At 39.1% G+C, this 15,598-nt stretch overlaps 1 protein-coding gene across 1 annotated transcript in view; it reads left to right on the top strand.

Moving 5' to 3' along the window:
• The window catches only part of ptprt (protein tyrosine phosphatase receptor type T), a 485,707-nt gene that overhangs the window by 308,127 nt on the left and 161,982 nt on the right, over positions 1–15,598 (top strand). Inside the window, exon 16 of the mRNA XM_084740791.1 lies at positions 11,640–11,775. Within this exon, the coding sequence (XP_084596917.1) occupies positions 11,640–11,775 (136 nt within the window). The remainder of the gene's footprint in view (positions 1–11,639; positions 11,776–15,598) is intronic.

Here is a 15,598-nt window from a genome sequence, read left to right as displayed (position 1 = left end):
TGATGTGGAATGCCTTAAAATAGATTGTAGCAGTGAGTTTGGCAGCTTTCATGTGTTATACAGTAATCCCTGAACCAAGGAGGGGTCACAAACACCAACTCGATCATTCTGAGGGGGTCGCGACATAAAAAGCTCCTAACCAGTGTCCCATTATCTGAAATTCTGCAAGTACAACCACTATTTAGGTCTGGACATATTTCCAAAACTGTTATGAAGCCTCGACATCTCAGAGGCGGCTTTATTACATCCTTTTAAATTTGAAATATTGTACATAAAATATATTTCTAAAAAACAGAAAATGCTTCCTGTACAAACATCAAATAACTAGATGAAAATAACATCATGAGCATGGCAGCTTGTTATCAAAAATAGCAGTTTTGAAAAACTGTATTCACAAAAAAGAAACTGTGGCACACCATTCACTCTGATTATTATCTTGCCATAGACAGCAGTGTTATAATTGATCTGTCTTGTAATGTTTAAGGAGCATCTGGAATATATTTACTGTAATAAATAATAAAATAACCATGATGTGTCATCAAAGATCAAGGAAACATGTTGACATACTCGCTTCACTTAACATGAACGCTGGAATAACTGATTTGAATGTTAATTTCACTTTAATCAGAGTTCAGACTGTCTCTTTATGAGTCATAAGAAATGATGAATGATCTTGAAGAAGGAGTAGATGTTTATAACTGTCAAAGTGAGCAAAATGTCAACGGAGTTCGGCAGACAGTGAGCATCCAGAGTGTGTTATTTCAGAGCAGTGGGCTGTTGATTTCGGGATAACGGGCTTAAATTTACATTGACAGACAATTGACACTTGTAAACAGCTGACTTACGGAGGAGGACTCGTTGTCGCTTGTTATTGTCAATTTACAAGGATGCACGCATCATGTGCTCTGACGGAGCTTCTGCAGCCTGCCTGTCTTTGCCGTGTGCAGGGAGGTGCAGGCAAGGGGGAAACAACCGTAGAGAATATATTAAACAGGATTCCAACTTATTGTAGCTCCAACTTGCTATTTAGACTGCTGTACTAATTTTTTGGATGTGCAATGGCTACATCTTGCTTCTTTAACTAAAGAGAAAAAATGTGTGTGTGTGTGTGTTATTTGCACCGTGATTCAAATTAGCACCAAAATATAATGGGTTCCTCCTCGACCTATGCGACACCGCTCCACCAATGTTCATGAAATTCTTGGCAGTAACTTTTCCACAAACAAGCAAAGAAAACAAAAACATAACCTTGTTTGCAGAGGCAAAAATTGTAATTTGTACATATAGACACACACACATGTGCACAAAAGCTGCACCTACGCTCAAACGGCAACCTTTACTGTACCTGTGATGCGTACACACACACACATACACACACAGAAAAGCAGCATTTAATATGCCATTCAGAGCTGCTGCAGTGCGTTGGTAGCTAGGAGAATCAATCTTCTCTCCATTTGGATGAGATTATGTTTTTAATATCTCTGGTTTTACCCATAATTCCTCCCTGATAATTTTATCATGCTCTCCAAGTAGGAGAAATAAAAAGAAAAGAGGGGAAAAAAAGTGTAGAAAAATGTATAAATGAAAAGGATATGAAACACGCGCACACTTGCACGGCTCGTGTGAATTCAGGAACACAAGAAATTCTTGGGGATTAATGCCTTTTGGAAGCAATCAATATCATGACTAACCCGATGTTGTCACAGTTATAATGGCTAACACTGAGGAAGTCTCCTTTAATGCATTTACCCTTCCTCCATTCTCTATTAATACTGAAGTCTGCTCAATTAGATATGACACACTATGACCAAAATAACATATTCCCACACAATACCATGAAATGCTCGAACACACTCTTCTTTACCTCTGGCCTATAGACTTCAATAACAAATTTCATGCTGTTCCAGGAGGTAACCTGGCAATTTAACATTCCAATCGCAATGATAATTTCTCAATATTAGAAAGCATAGCATTGCAGTATCACTTTCAATCATATTTTATGCACTGGAGAGTTGCTGTCTGAGCGTTTATATTCCCCGTAGCCACCAGTTATTGTGCTGTTGGCCACTGCTACAGTATTCCCCAGCCTATCCTGGTGAAGGCCAAGTGGTTGTGAATTCTGTCGTCTACAGAGACGGTCGGAGCAGTTATACCTCTCAGATCGATATTTCATGTCTTTCTCCTGGGAGGATTTTAGAGGAAAAATAAAGAATTTAAGACCCTTGTCTGTCCATTACCATGCAGGCCCACCCCGCCCCCCTCTCTCTATTAAGCTCTTCTGCACCACGTGTACAGATGAGCGATGCAGCAGAAATTAGGTTTATCAGCAGCTTGAATGTGGATATAAGTAAACTGTGAAGATTTGTACTTTTCTTATTGTAGGTACAATAAAAGCACATTTAAATTTTGTGGAAACCGAGTCATAATTTTAATCAGTTAAAAGCTCTGTCTTCTGGAAATTATGTAAATACATTTTAGGAAAACCAAATTACACTTTCTATTAACATAATGAGGAAATGTTGCTAATTAAGTTACCTGGCAAGCTGCAAAAATGTTGATACAGAATGTATCACTAAAATGTTCAATGACAACGTTTTTCAATTGTTTTTCACCAAAATAGGCAATCCCACTATACGCTATCCACTTGTAATGACTTTTTATGGTTCTGTTTAGACACTGGCACTCATACTGAAAAAGAAAAAAGTTTTATTCAAATTTTTATCAACCCTTAAGGACAGACCACTTGAAAAGTTAGAGAAGCCCATGTGGACCAATGACGTCACACGACCCTGTTTTGTAAAAAAAATAACCTGATGAAGGTCATTGCACTGAACAGTTGGAGTCTTTTTGCTTTTTATTGTTGACTCTTCCAATTGCAACCATCTACTAACAGGTGGGCAAAAGGTTTGCTGAAACTGAAACCATGATCTTAACCACACCTTAAACTGCTTTTGTTGCCTAAACCTAACCACAGATAGAAGTCTGGACAGGAACCCTGAATTCTGGTGTCATCGTCCTGCACTTTCTATGTCGTCCACCCTGATCACCTCCCTGCAACACGACCATACCACATAAATATAGTGTTTCATTCACTCAAAGCAGTCGCTGAAAATAAGCGTATATGTTGAAGATTTACTATACTATATTTCAAAACAATATATGCCGCTTTTAAAACACATTTCTTTCGTATTTTAATGTTTCTAGTCACATATTTGGTTGCCCTTAGCAACATTGCCCATTATAAGTCAATAAGGGAGAGTGTCAACAAAGACCTTTTTATCTTGTGATGTGTAAAGAGTAATGATCTTGGATAATTTTGGAGACTTTTTGATCACTGAAGAAATGAAAAATGGCTGTAACTGCATATGTTTTTGTAAAAGTCCAAACCTTTTATTGTGAGAATTGATTTTTTCAGTCTTTTCAACAGTTTACAACATAATACACTGTAGTCTCACAATGCCATACAATCACAGATCTCGTTGCCGACTGATTCTACTCAGCTGCTTGCACGCCGGTGAGAATGGCTGCTAACATAGGCTTGTTTGAAGCTGTTCTCGCAATCTGGCCCTGGCATTTTTTCAAGGATACGCAATGCTCTGCCGCCATTGTCCTCAGCAATAAGCACGCAGCGTCACTGCCACAATTTGAAGGGCCACCCTAAACACTTTAGATTGGTTTGGCAATGGAGTTTTCTCGAATTGTTTGCACCCAGCTTCAGCAATGACAGCTGGGAGATGGTCCTCAGTCTCCACTGAGCAAAGCAAACTCACTTGTGAGTCTAAGTACATGTGGCTAACCTGCACTGCTAACACTCAACAGGCACTATTTACCACACTAAATGTATATTGAATAGAAAAGTAAAATTAATTCAAACTAGTTAAACTTCAGCTCCATATGCTTTTGTCTGATGTTGTTTAAAATATGCTGTAAAACAGCAGGTAAATGGATCTTTATTTTTAGACTGGACATTAAAATTAAAATAATGGGTACAGGATACTGAACTTAGTTACCGTAAAGTTCCTAGGACCATGAGCATGAGAAATGTTAGAGCCACATCCTACTGGATATTTCCATTTGAGAGAAGATGAGGACTTTAACTTGTAGAGATGCACCTGAATACTTTATTCATAAAACCACAAATAATGCAATGGAAACAGATATTTCATCTATCCAAAGGTGCTCATTATTATTTGGAAAATGTCAAGTCTATGATTACCTTGGCAGACTTAAAAAAGGTTGCATCTACCTTAATCAGTCACTGATTTAATGCACCAAGATTATTCCTTCAACTCAGTCTTTACTGTTGCATTTTTATTTCCAATGCAAACAGATGGACTTGAAGATGTTTCGCCTCTCATGCAAGAGGCTTCTTCAGTTCTGAAGAAGAAAAAAAACCATGACCTCTATGACTGAGAGAACAAATACAGATGCAATAGTAATGATGACAAAAGACAGGAACATCCTAAAGTCCACCAGGCCAAAGTTCTGGATCAAAAACATCTGGCATAACGTAACGGGAGCTTCTCGATGTGCAGATTTGTCTTTTTAAACTTTGTCAGACATTCACCTGGCCATTGTTTAGATATGAGGCCCTCTACTGTTCCAACTGTTTTTTAGGGAACCGATATGTGCCAAGAAAATAATACCCACACCACCTGCCAGCACCTGATGGCAAGACAGCAAGATGGATCCATAAATTGTCCACACTTATGAGCCACCTGTTAGCTGATGGTGACAATACAATAATAAATGAGGCCACGTTGTCCTCCATATTGCGTTTGCACCAATTGTCAATCAATCCTATTTTTGCTCAGATGATTTGCTTCGTCTCAACTTTTACCCCCCACCGTTAATGGGCTCAGTCACATTAAATCGTGTCTCCTCTGCCGCGGTCAGAACCCTGACAGAGTTCATCTGATTGGCTGAGCGGCTCCTGAGCCGGCCAATCGCAGTGTTAAATGAAGCTGAACCCGTCGCCAGATGGGGTCCGCTACTGTTACATCATGAACTGTTGAACCCAATCAGCACGTGGGCCGCTGAGGTGTGAACAAATGGGGTCACACTGTAATGTGTCAGGTGATACATATTGTGGATCACTCAGGGGGGAAATAGAGGTTTAATACACCTGTGGGGTGATTACCAGGGCACAGACTACAGGGGTACGTGTGAACTCGACTCTTGCATGATCGCTCGAGGCTCTCATGTAACTACAATGTGCTTGACAGACATTGACAAGCTGAAATTCACACTTCTATACATCTCTGCTGATTGCAGGGCCACAGGCTATCAGAAAGTGTCCTTCCTGGGTAATTTTCTGATGGGGGTTAATGGGATTTTTCAAAAAGCAGGAGGCACACTCATGCATATCATGGCTGAAATCAAAAAGTGGTTTGATTAAGCAAACACACTATATATTCCTCCCAAAGAAGATTTATTGAGCACAGCTACAACACTACAACATATTCAGATAATTTTTCTTAATATTGGTTTTGTCTTTCTGCCAATACACCTTATATAACAAAGGGATGTGCATACAGTACTTTGTGGCACTGCCCTGAAAATCTAATTGTAAAGGTCAGGAGGTAGCGCTGACAACATAAGGTTGAGAGCTGTTAAAAACACCTCTCGACTTCTGAATAGGGGTTAACTCTCCAAAATCGACAGAAAACTGCCCTCCCCTCTCGACAGCAATTTTCTTAGGCATGAAAATAATCGCGGCTCCAAGCAGTCCACAAATTTTGTCTTACCCCATTACTCACATCCCTTTTTATGTTTGACTGGCAGTCGGCCCCTAAGGGCCCTTTCACGCCTGCCTTGTTTTGTCCGGACCTTCGGACTTTTGACTTACTTGATTTACTAATCGCTGGTGTGAGACCTCCCCTGGACTACAGTCCAGACCGAACAGTCAGACAAAAAGAGGTGATCTCAGTCTGGATCAGGCTTCGGTTCGTTTCTAGTATAAAACACTTTTTGAATGGTTTGGACTTTGAGTTATTCGTTTGTGTCCGCACCAAAAGGAGTGCAGCCAATCAGCATCCTAGGAGTGATTACTGGCAGCTACGGGCATGGTTTTAAGTGTGACAACAGTGAGAAGCGTCCATGAAAGTACTGATCTGATTGGTTGAATTTAACCCGAGTTAGACCAGATAGACTGACGGTTCATCCAATCACCATCAAGTGTATTTTGAAAGTGCCTGCCCTTCTTCAAACAGTTTCTAAGGATGACTTCCCAGACGGTTCTGTGTAACAAAGCATCTGACATGTCAGGTTAGGCATGTCAGACCAATTACAGGAATTTCTGGCAGACAATTTTCCAGGACAAGGATGTTCATTTGGGGAATTCCAACTAATATTGCGATTGTAGGAATGCCATTATAATGTTATTATAGTGGTAATGACATGAATGAATTCATTCATTTGTCTGCATTTGTTCAAACTGCAGTAAAAACCTATACCCACCAAGAATAAAATGCCCATGTCACGGGACAAACCAATCAATTTCAAGTATAGGGAGATAAAAAAAAAAAAGTAACAAAAACACAAACCTCTGTTGGTACCTTGGTTTGGAGTCTCAGGTGTGAAAAGGCCCCAAAGCAGACAGAATCAAAACTGGAATCATGTTCTGAAGACTGGGTACAGAAAGACTCTCTTACGCTTCCATTCACTGTCTTTGAATCAAGCGATCAAACCTGTTTGCTGCCTGAAATGTAATAAATGTAAGTTTTTGTGGCCTAACCTAAAAGACTACAACTGTGCACAACTTAATTATACAATCATGCAGCAGCTGGCCTTCACCTTTTACAGCACATTCAGCTTTGCTTACTCCTGAACGGTTAACTAAGAGTTTCTTTTCCTTCTAAAGTAGACATAAACATTCTGGATCCTCTGAATATCCTGTTATTCATGAAGGAATATGCGGTCTGTATTGAGAAATCAGCACTTTCAAAAAAGTACAGCACTTAAAACTTAATTCCACCATTAAAACGTCTGTTTGACATCTCATTTCCATTGAAAACACGCAGGAAGAAAAGGCTGCTGTTTCTCCTGCATTAAAGCGTAGGCCGGAGATTGACAGATGTATTTTCTTAATTTTTATTTTTTCAAACATGATACAGCTTCAAGACGGGGATGCTGTCCGTGATCGGGTTACAAAGACGGAGAATGTGTTGTCATTGAAGGCATTCAGGGTTTTTTAAAAGAACATATCGTCACCGCAGCCATTGAGGACTGCGGCAGCTATTACCAAGCGTGCCAAGGTTAGGTGCTTAAGCCGTTAGCTCAGTGGATTCCACTGCCAACCTTGTGTTGTTATTGCAGAGGGGGCGAAGATGAGAGAGACAGGGGATTAAACTGAACTCCCACGCAGCAGTATTACTCTATTAATCGGCTGTCTTTGTCTATCAAGGTTATAACAAGAGGCTGCTTGGTGCATGTCTGTGAGAGAGCAGGTGCATTCATGTGTAGGATCCCAGGGTCCTTTGCTTGAGGGTTTCTCGTCTTTCTCTTTCCAGTCTTCTCTTTTTTTCACTGTCATGTCAGGTTTTTCACATGTGATTCTCTTTCTATCGCTCTTTTGTCTGTGTCTTTCTCAGTCATTCTTTCTTTTAACTTTTTAATCCCCACGTTTATTCTCATCCTTCAAACATTTCTAATTTGTAATTTTTTGGTGTTTCTCTCTCTCTGTTGTCCTGTTCTGACTTTCTCTCATCATCTCTCACATGAACCTTTCTTTATATGTCCTTGTTTTTTTATCTTATTGTATCTGTTTATATCTGCCCTTACCACCCTTCCTACTTCTTTATGTTTCTATCTCTGGGTTATGCAACCTTGCTTTCATTCATCCTCCTACAGAGAGCGGCAGTTTTATTAATAGTTTAGTTAGTCTGCTTTTCTCTTTTGTCCGATAGAGCAGCATCTCTCTGAGAGTTGAAAGTGTAACTTGGACCAGAGCTGGTGTTTGAGGTACTCTTCACAGTGTTTCAGTGTTTCACAGGATGTCATCTGAAAATATTCATTGGCCTGTTTAGTGGAGATGTATTTTTTTTTTTTCTGCGACCTCAGGATCTCTGAAGGAAACAGCATTTACTTTACAGTACATGTGTACAACCCATAATAGAGTTTCCCCCTTTGTAAGTAACACGAAGCTAGAAGTTTTCATGTATTGTATAACACGAAAGAAATAACTAGTGTCTCAGCGCCTGAGTATCTTTGGTGTTGTTGAAGATATTCATTCAGGGAAATGACTCCTACAGTATATTCTTCTCAGGGTGCTACTGGCTAACCAATAGCATTCCTGCAGAGCAGGTTAACAGGTCAAGTTTTTACATTATCTAATACTATTTCCATGACAAATTAATGAAAGTACCAATTAAACAAGGATTAAACAAAGATTCAGACATCCAACCAAACTCTTCAACGGTTTCTAGACAATGCAGCAAAAAAAAAAAAAAAAAAAATCAGGAACAAAACCTTTGCACAAAAATGGATAATGAAAAAACAAAAAAAAAAATCGAATCCATGGTCAGTAAACAGCTGTTTTAATGTCTCTCCATGCGACACTAGACCAAAATTTCCTTCTGTTTGTCCTGTTATGGTATGTGTTGGGAAACACAGATGACATAAACAATAAAAAAAAGCAAGAAGTAATCACAGAAACAGATTGTAATTGCGTTTTCATGTGCAGGCCTATCATATTGAGAGCTTTGCAATTTAGGATCGTATTAGAGTTGCATTTAGAGGATAGTAAAAGTGAGCATTTTTGTAACCGTTAACTAAGAACATAAATGTTGGAAATAAATCTACATGACCATATGGCAGCAACCTTTTATTACTAAGGACCATGCTGCAACAATGTGATTTTAAAAGTTGTAATAGAATAAGAATGTATAGGATGTTGAGGATGGATTAACTGATGTGAGGAAGGGGACAAACGTGGGGGATTCGGGGGAGGAAGGTATCTGTTATATTGAGGGACGGGGAGGAGAGTCAGTTGTGAGGAGAGTTGGGTCACCTCAGCCAATTACAGGCCCCAGACAGAACCAGGAAAAGGAGTGATTGGAAAGATACAGGATTCAATGAGAGGGAATGAAAAGAGGGAAAGAGAAAATGAATGGAGCTGAGGTAAATGGACGAAGGGGAGGGTGAGTCTAGACAAGCTGGACAGGATGAGTTGACCAGGTATTATGCAGGCTTAGCATGTGATGAGAGGTGTGTTTGAGGCACAACCCTGCTCCAGAAGCTACGTTGCTGCAGCTACAAAGAACTTGATTTTGCCTTATGTCGTAAAGATCTTCATCTTTACATCATATGCACTTATTTTGTAAGCAAGTGAAAGAAAGACGCAACTTACTTTTAACACTATTTTCCCTTTTACGCATGCAAAATGACGATGCATCTGTTTGCGAAATTAATAACTGTAATATGACGTGAAAGTAAATAAACTTTGTTTAGTACACCTGGATTGCATGTAAGTCTGAAACTAACAGATTCAGTTGCTCAGTAATAGTAACTTTGATAAGAAACCTTGTCATCCCCTAGTAGAGTTTTGTCTTGATAAAAAAGGCTACCACAAGATATATAGCTCTGTAGCAAGGTCAACATAGAAAGTTGTGAGCATTGTTGTGTCATGGTTATGAGCCACTTGTATTACAGTAATATGCACTGTGACCTATGTGACTTATGTATTTCATAGATAAAATAGACATCTGTCCATGAGGAAGAGTGCCAATTATAGTCAGTTTTTAATCTTTTCAAATCACGTAATGCTCTCCTGTGTTGAACCTGTGTTCGTAACTATCCCCGCTGATTCTGCCTCAGCGTCAGCCATGACCGCAGAATATAATGTCACAAGTAAAATTCTGTAAAGAAAAATCTCCTCCTGCTTCCCGTTAACTGGCTAGCGTACTAGTCCCTTTGAAACACCCTCTGCCTTAAATCGTTTTGTCTGATTTCAAGGGAAACCCAATCGATTCTGACCCGATGGCAGGCATTAAAAATAACTACAGTATATAGAAATATTCAATCATCTTCCTGCTGATGACCTTGTTTGCTTGTTTCACAACCAGTTAAAAACTCTTTGCAGTAAGTTTAACATAATTAGTTGAAGTTAAGAACTGAACTCAGCTCGCCATACAAATAGATATCTCCAGTTTCCACACTGTTATTTTGCACCAGAAAGAAAAGATTTAAAAAAGAAATATTAGTTTAAAAGCTAAAAAAAAAATGTTAAAAATATAAATTAAAGGTACAGTTCATGCCAAAATCGTTTCTTTTTCTCCTGGCTTGACATGCTATTTAACCATCAAGGTTATCTTGGTGTGGGTTACAGAATTTTTGAGATATTGGCCGTAGAGATGTCTGTCTCTCAAATATAATGGGACTGAAAGGTACTCATACTGATTGCGAGCTGTTTCATGTATGAACTACTCTCTGTTTATAGTAGAATCCAGAAATCTAAAACCTACAAAAACTAGTTTATTTCAACTAGAAACCATCTCTTTCTCTTTCTGAAAAGGAACACTGGTGTTGTATTTTTCAAATGTGTTTTTTTGGCGCTTTGAGCACCACAACCTGAGTCCTATTTCTGTCATGACCAATATCTCCAAAACTCAACAAGTCACACTGAGGCAATCTAGATCGATGAATGGCACTACAGGCAAGAAGAAAAAAAATATTTTTGATTTGTGGGTGAACCGTCCCTTTCAGTTTCTTTAGTTATCTCAGTGTTAGCTTGAAATCACTCATGAAAAATAAACTGGAGAAACTAAGCAGCGAGCAGGAAGTACAACACATCCCCTCTCTGCATTCAGATGTGACTCCCTCTGTCTTTTTCTTGTTACCTTCTGTCATCCAGTCTATTAAGAGTCACCTCCTGGCCTCTACATCAAACCACACAGTGATAGCGGTGCTCTTATCTGTGCGAAAGCGTGTTGTCCTCCCATAAAATTCACTCTGCACGCCAACCTTGCGTTCACCTTGCCCCAGTTTTATTTTCCATCCAGCGTGTTTGTTCATTTGTTTGCCAGCTTATTTAATCCCTGTACTGTTGTATTGTTGAGTGATGCGGAGCCAGTCCTGCATGTGTGGCAATTTCTCTGTGCATATGTTGAGTTTAAACCTTGTAAAACTTGTGTGTCCTTGGATGGTTTTCACTGTTTGTAACCTGGGATGTTTTTTTGTATTCCTTCCCCATTATTTCATTTCATTTTTAACAAAACTCATATTCATATCTAGTCTTGGAAATGTGCTTTGTTTGCTTATTTGTGTTCTTTAGCGAGTTGCTGATGATTTCATCCTCCCGCATGATGTCTATAAGTTGTGTTTATGCTCCTTGCATATTGATGTGTTTATTAGAGTATCTTCACCTTGGGATCAAGTGTGTTTGTCTGTGGCTAACATGTTTGTGTTCCTACCTAAGAGTGTGTTTATCAAGGATGGCCATGGTATATCTGTTTCTGTGTATGAGTGTTTGTATATATATCTGAATGCGTGCAGGCGTGTCTGATTGTATTTGTGTGTGTCTGGCTCTGTGCCGTCCTTTCAATGTCAGTGTGCGTGCCTTGCTACTTGTACATGACTGCCGATGTGACTATGTGCATACCTGTGTGTTTGTGTGTGTCGATATATGTGCGTGCGTTTAGGCGCGTCCACCCAGGACTCAGATGCCATGGAGCCCGAGAAGCAGGTGGACAGCACGGTGAAAATGGCCGGAGTGATCGCAGGGATCCTCATGTTCATCATCATCCTCCTCGGCGTTGTGCTCACCTTCAAACGCAGGTAGGTAATAAACCCAACATCAGGACATGCTGGCAGATTAAAGGTGCTATGTGTAGCATTTTAACAACACAATCAACACGATCGCATTTTTATATCATCGCTGCAGTTTGCTTAATTCATAAACAAGAAAGTTGGTAGCCTCTATCAGATTTTGCTCTACATTTTGAGCCAGTAAAGAGCTGCAGGAATGAATCCTAAAACCCAGAAATGAGTTCGTAGGGTAGCTCTTTCAGTTCCCTCGTCAATTAAAGTTATTGATTAGATGCCTGAAATAAAGTCTGTGGTTATCACAAACTTAGGTTGCGTTACAGTTTCTCCTATTCCAGAATATAAGGGTAGAATAATTATAAGAAATAGAAATAATAAGTATGTGAAAATTTAAGCATTATGCTACAGTATACAACAATGTATAGAAGAAATAGAAAATAACAAATGTAACAAAATATTATAAATAAAAGTATAGTTTCATGTGCACAGTCTTAATACATGTAATTTGATTTACACAAATTTACTGCACTGTTAGATTAATTTTGCACATGTCCTAAAAAGGTGGTTGCTAACAAGTAATTAAATGAGACTACAGAGGTTGTCAGGGACGTTAACTGTCACACACTGACCGTGGTGTAGTTTGATTATCGCTAATGTTAGCGTACGTCTTCTATGACTGCACGTACGCTTCAAAAATTATAACAGTGGGGTTCGTTTGTCCAAATGATCCTGCTGAACAAGACATGTAAGTTTCATAAACTTAGCACTTACTTACAACTGAGCTTTTTTTTCTGCACTAATCCAGAATCCAATGGAAGAATCCCTTTTGCGTTTTGTTGAGGGAACCAGAGCGATTCTGACTTCCCTGCAGCACTCTGTGGGCCAAATTTGTACGGCCATGCTTGCTGTTGAGTTTCACTGTGGCACAAAACGGAGAGTGTTTCTCCACTGAAAACTCACCTAAAACTTTAATAGTTTTTGATGAGAGCACATGGTGGACGGAGCCAGCAACTAATTTAAAAAATCTGCTAAAAGATGTCAGCAATAAGAGCACCACTGGCATTGAGATAGAGGCTACCAATCATCTTTATGACCACTGTGTCATTTCCTAGCAGTTAATTCTTGGACAACTGTATGTGTTGATGCATAAAATACTACATTTAGCACCTTTAATCCATATGACTGAATAGATTGATAGATAGATAGATAGATAGGTGTCATAATGTCAAGTTGAGTGTCCTCATAGTTGCAGGTAGACATTAATATGTATGGACAGATAAACATAGACAGAGGTAGGGACAGACGCTCTATGTTACGTTTATGGACAGATGGAGAGAGTTAATTTCCTGAGGTGAGGGAATTTTAGTAAAATGTTTAATAAGGAAGAATCTGAAATTTAAATGTTTTCTGTGTAGTTTCAGTGTCAGTCAACAAAAATCCCTCTTAGCGATTAGCATTTATCAAACATTTCAGGTTACACACTCATTGTTCTGACCGCAAAGGCCACAATCTTCTTTTTCCTTTCTTGAGGCAATTTCAAAGGTCAGAATTATGTATTAAATCTGCAGTTTTACTTAATCCTCTCTAACCCTTGAAGGCAAAATAAGTAATGATAATAAATGTGCCCAGAGTTTAGATATCTAAAACCCGGATGAATTGTATTACTTTTCTTTCAGTTCGCAGGCGTACACAGCTTCCTGTGTCCGTGTTAACATGCACACTGGCTTGCCACCATCACCTGCCTCTCTTTCCTTTACTTTCTCTAATTCTCTATATCGCTTCATCCGTTCACCCATCCCTCTCTACCCCACTCGCATAACGCTTGTACATTTTGTTTTGCTAAACCTCACATTTGTTTAATTTATTGCTCTTTTTTTAATTTTTCTTTTTCTTTTATCAGTTTCTTGCTTCACACGCACAACTTTGCTGACAAATGATTATGAAAGTAAGGGAATTCTTTAGTGCAAATAGAGAATCAGCATAACACAATACACGCAACCACAGCACCATGGCACTTTTTTGTGATGTTAATGACTGAAGCATATTTACACAAAAACTAAGATTAGAGCCAGTGGGATGGAAATGTAAGACATGAGGATTACTTGGTCTGATTGCCCTAGGCCTTAAATTGTAAGACTTTTTCACAAGCAAACATGAAAACGGATGCTGGTGTGAACTGGGCTGATCTCAGAGTGACTAGTATCATCATTTTTAAAGGGAGTTTAAAAAAAGGGAGTGACTTTTGCTGCTTGTTATTGTTTAGAGAAGATTTATTGCGAGAGCAGAGTGTGAAAGTGTCCTTAGAACTATGATACTACAGAACTGTGGTAGACTGAGCCATTTTTGAGGCACTTTTTTGTCATTTTACAGCTGTAATCAAGGTAGACCTATAATATAACATTCATGATACAACCAGCAGTTAGCAGAAAGCTTGAACAGTTATATAAAAGCAATATAAGCCAAAAATATTCTATAAAATCACTTACATTTGAAGGTTTTTCACATCTTATGGTATCATTAACACTGCAGCCATCAAGTCCTTCCAGTCCAGTAATCACCTGTCTGATAAGCTGCAATTTTCATACTGACATCTAGAATGACATTTGAATCACTCTGCTTTGAACAAACATATAGAGACGGAGAATCGTTCCATTACTTGAATCTTTTATGTTGATTTTATGTGAAAAGAAAAAAAAAATCTCACTCTGTGGATCAGTACAGTAGATTTGAACAATATTTGAACAACCGTGAAGAGCTTGAAAGTACTTGAAAGAAAAGTTGGGTAGCAAAGACCATGAGCTTGTAGAATTGAGCAGCTGTCCAGTTCCTGTTTTTCGGTACTTGGGAGACACTTTTAACTCTTTAAAATGGTGTTTGCTCTCTTCCATACGCTCTCACTCCCCACTCCTCAAATCAAAGCTTGGTTTGTGGGGCTGATCTTCAAACTATGGCGCCCTTCTTAGCACTCTAGCATCATTTTTGGTCAAGTTAGCAATAATATATATGCATCATCCAGGTAGACTTTCAAAATTAAGGCACGAAAATCACTCGGACAGGTTTAAGCAGCAAAACAATGTGGTCAGGCTTAAGAAGATATAATGGTTTGCGATAGAATAAGATGATCTTGTAAGTCGGACCTGGGCAAAAAGGATGCGGCCAACTGAAAGGTTTCATGTTCGGCCATCATGGAAGTATCAAAAATTAAAAATCTAGCAAAGATAGTCAATAGCATTTTGGTTATCATTAAACAGGGTTAGGGTTAGGGTTGTATTTGGCCATTATTAGGACCTTATATCATTTGTGTTTGGTCCGCAGCAGCCTGATCAATTTCTCATGTGGCCCCTCATGTAAAATTATTGCCCACCCCAACATTAGTCAACCAGTGTTTGTAAATTACATACATTACGTAAGTTAAAAAGAAGTCAGTGTCCCTTCAGCGTCTCATACAGCTGCCCAAGGTACTTTTTTGCAGCTGTTTGAGATCTTTCTGCCAGAAGGCCATTTTAGAGTTGCTCTATACAGCAATTACCCTAGAGGCCATGCTAAAGCACCAGCATCTCTGACTGAAACAAATGCATGCTTCATTGGCTCACAAAACTCAGATCTAAGTGTCAAACTAGGAAGTGCTGATCAAACATAATTTAGCTGTAATACAATAAAGTTACTCACCAGGTCACCATGTTGAAAACAGACACGGGAAAACTGAGAAGGACATGATATACAGCAGTGCAGGGGTTTTACGCTGACGCCGTCACCTGATTTTGATGGAACATCATAACATACTGCTAGAGGAGCGCCTCCAAAAGTGATGCTAGAGGCGTACCTAATACATCAC

This window comes from Lutjanus erythropterus, chromosome 2 (assembly GCF_056507025.1).
Source record: "Lutjanus erythropterus isolate fLutEry1 chromosome 2, fLutEry1.hap2, whole genome shotgun sequence".
NCBI classification, from domain to species: Eukaryota; Metazoa; Chordata; class Actinopteri; order Lutjaniformes; family Lutjanidae; genus Lutjanus; species Lutjanus erythropterus.
This window is presented reverse-complemented; position numbering and strand designations above follow the sequence as displayed.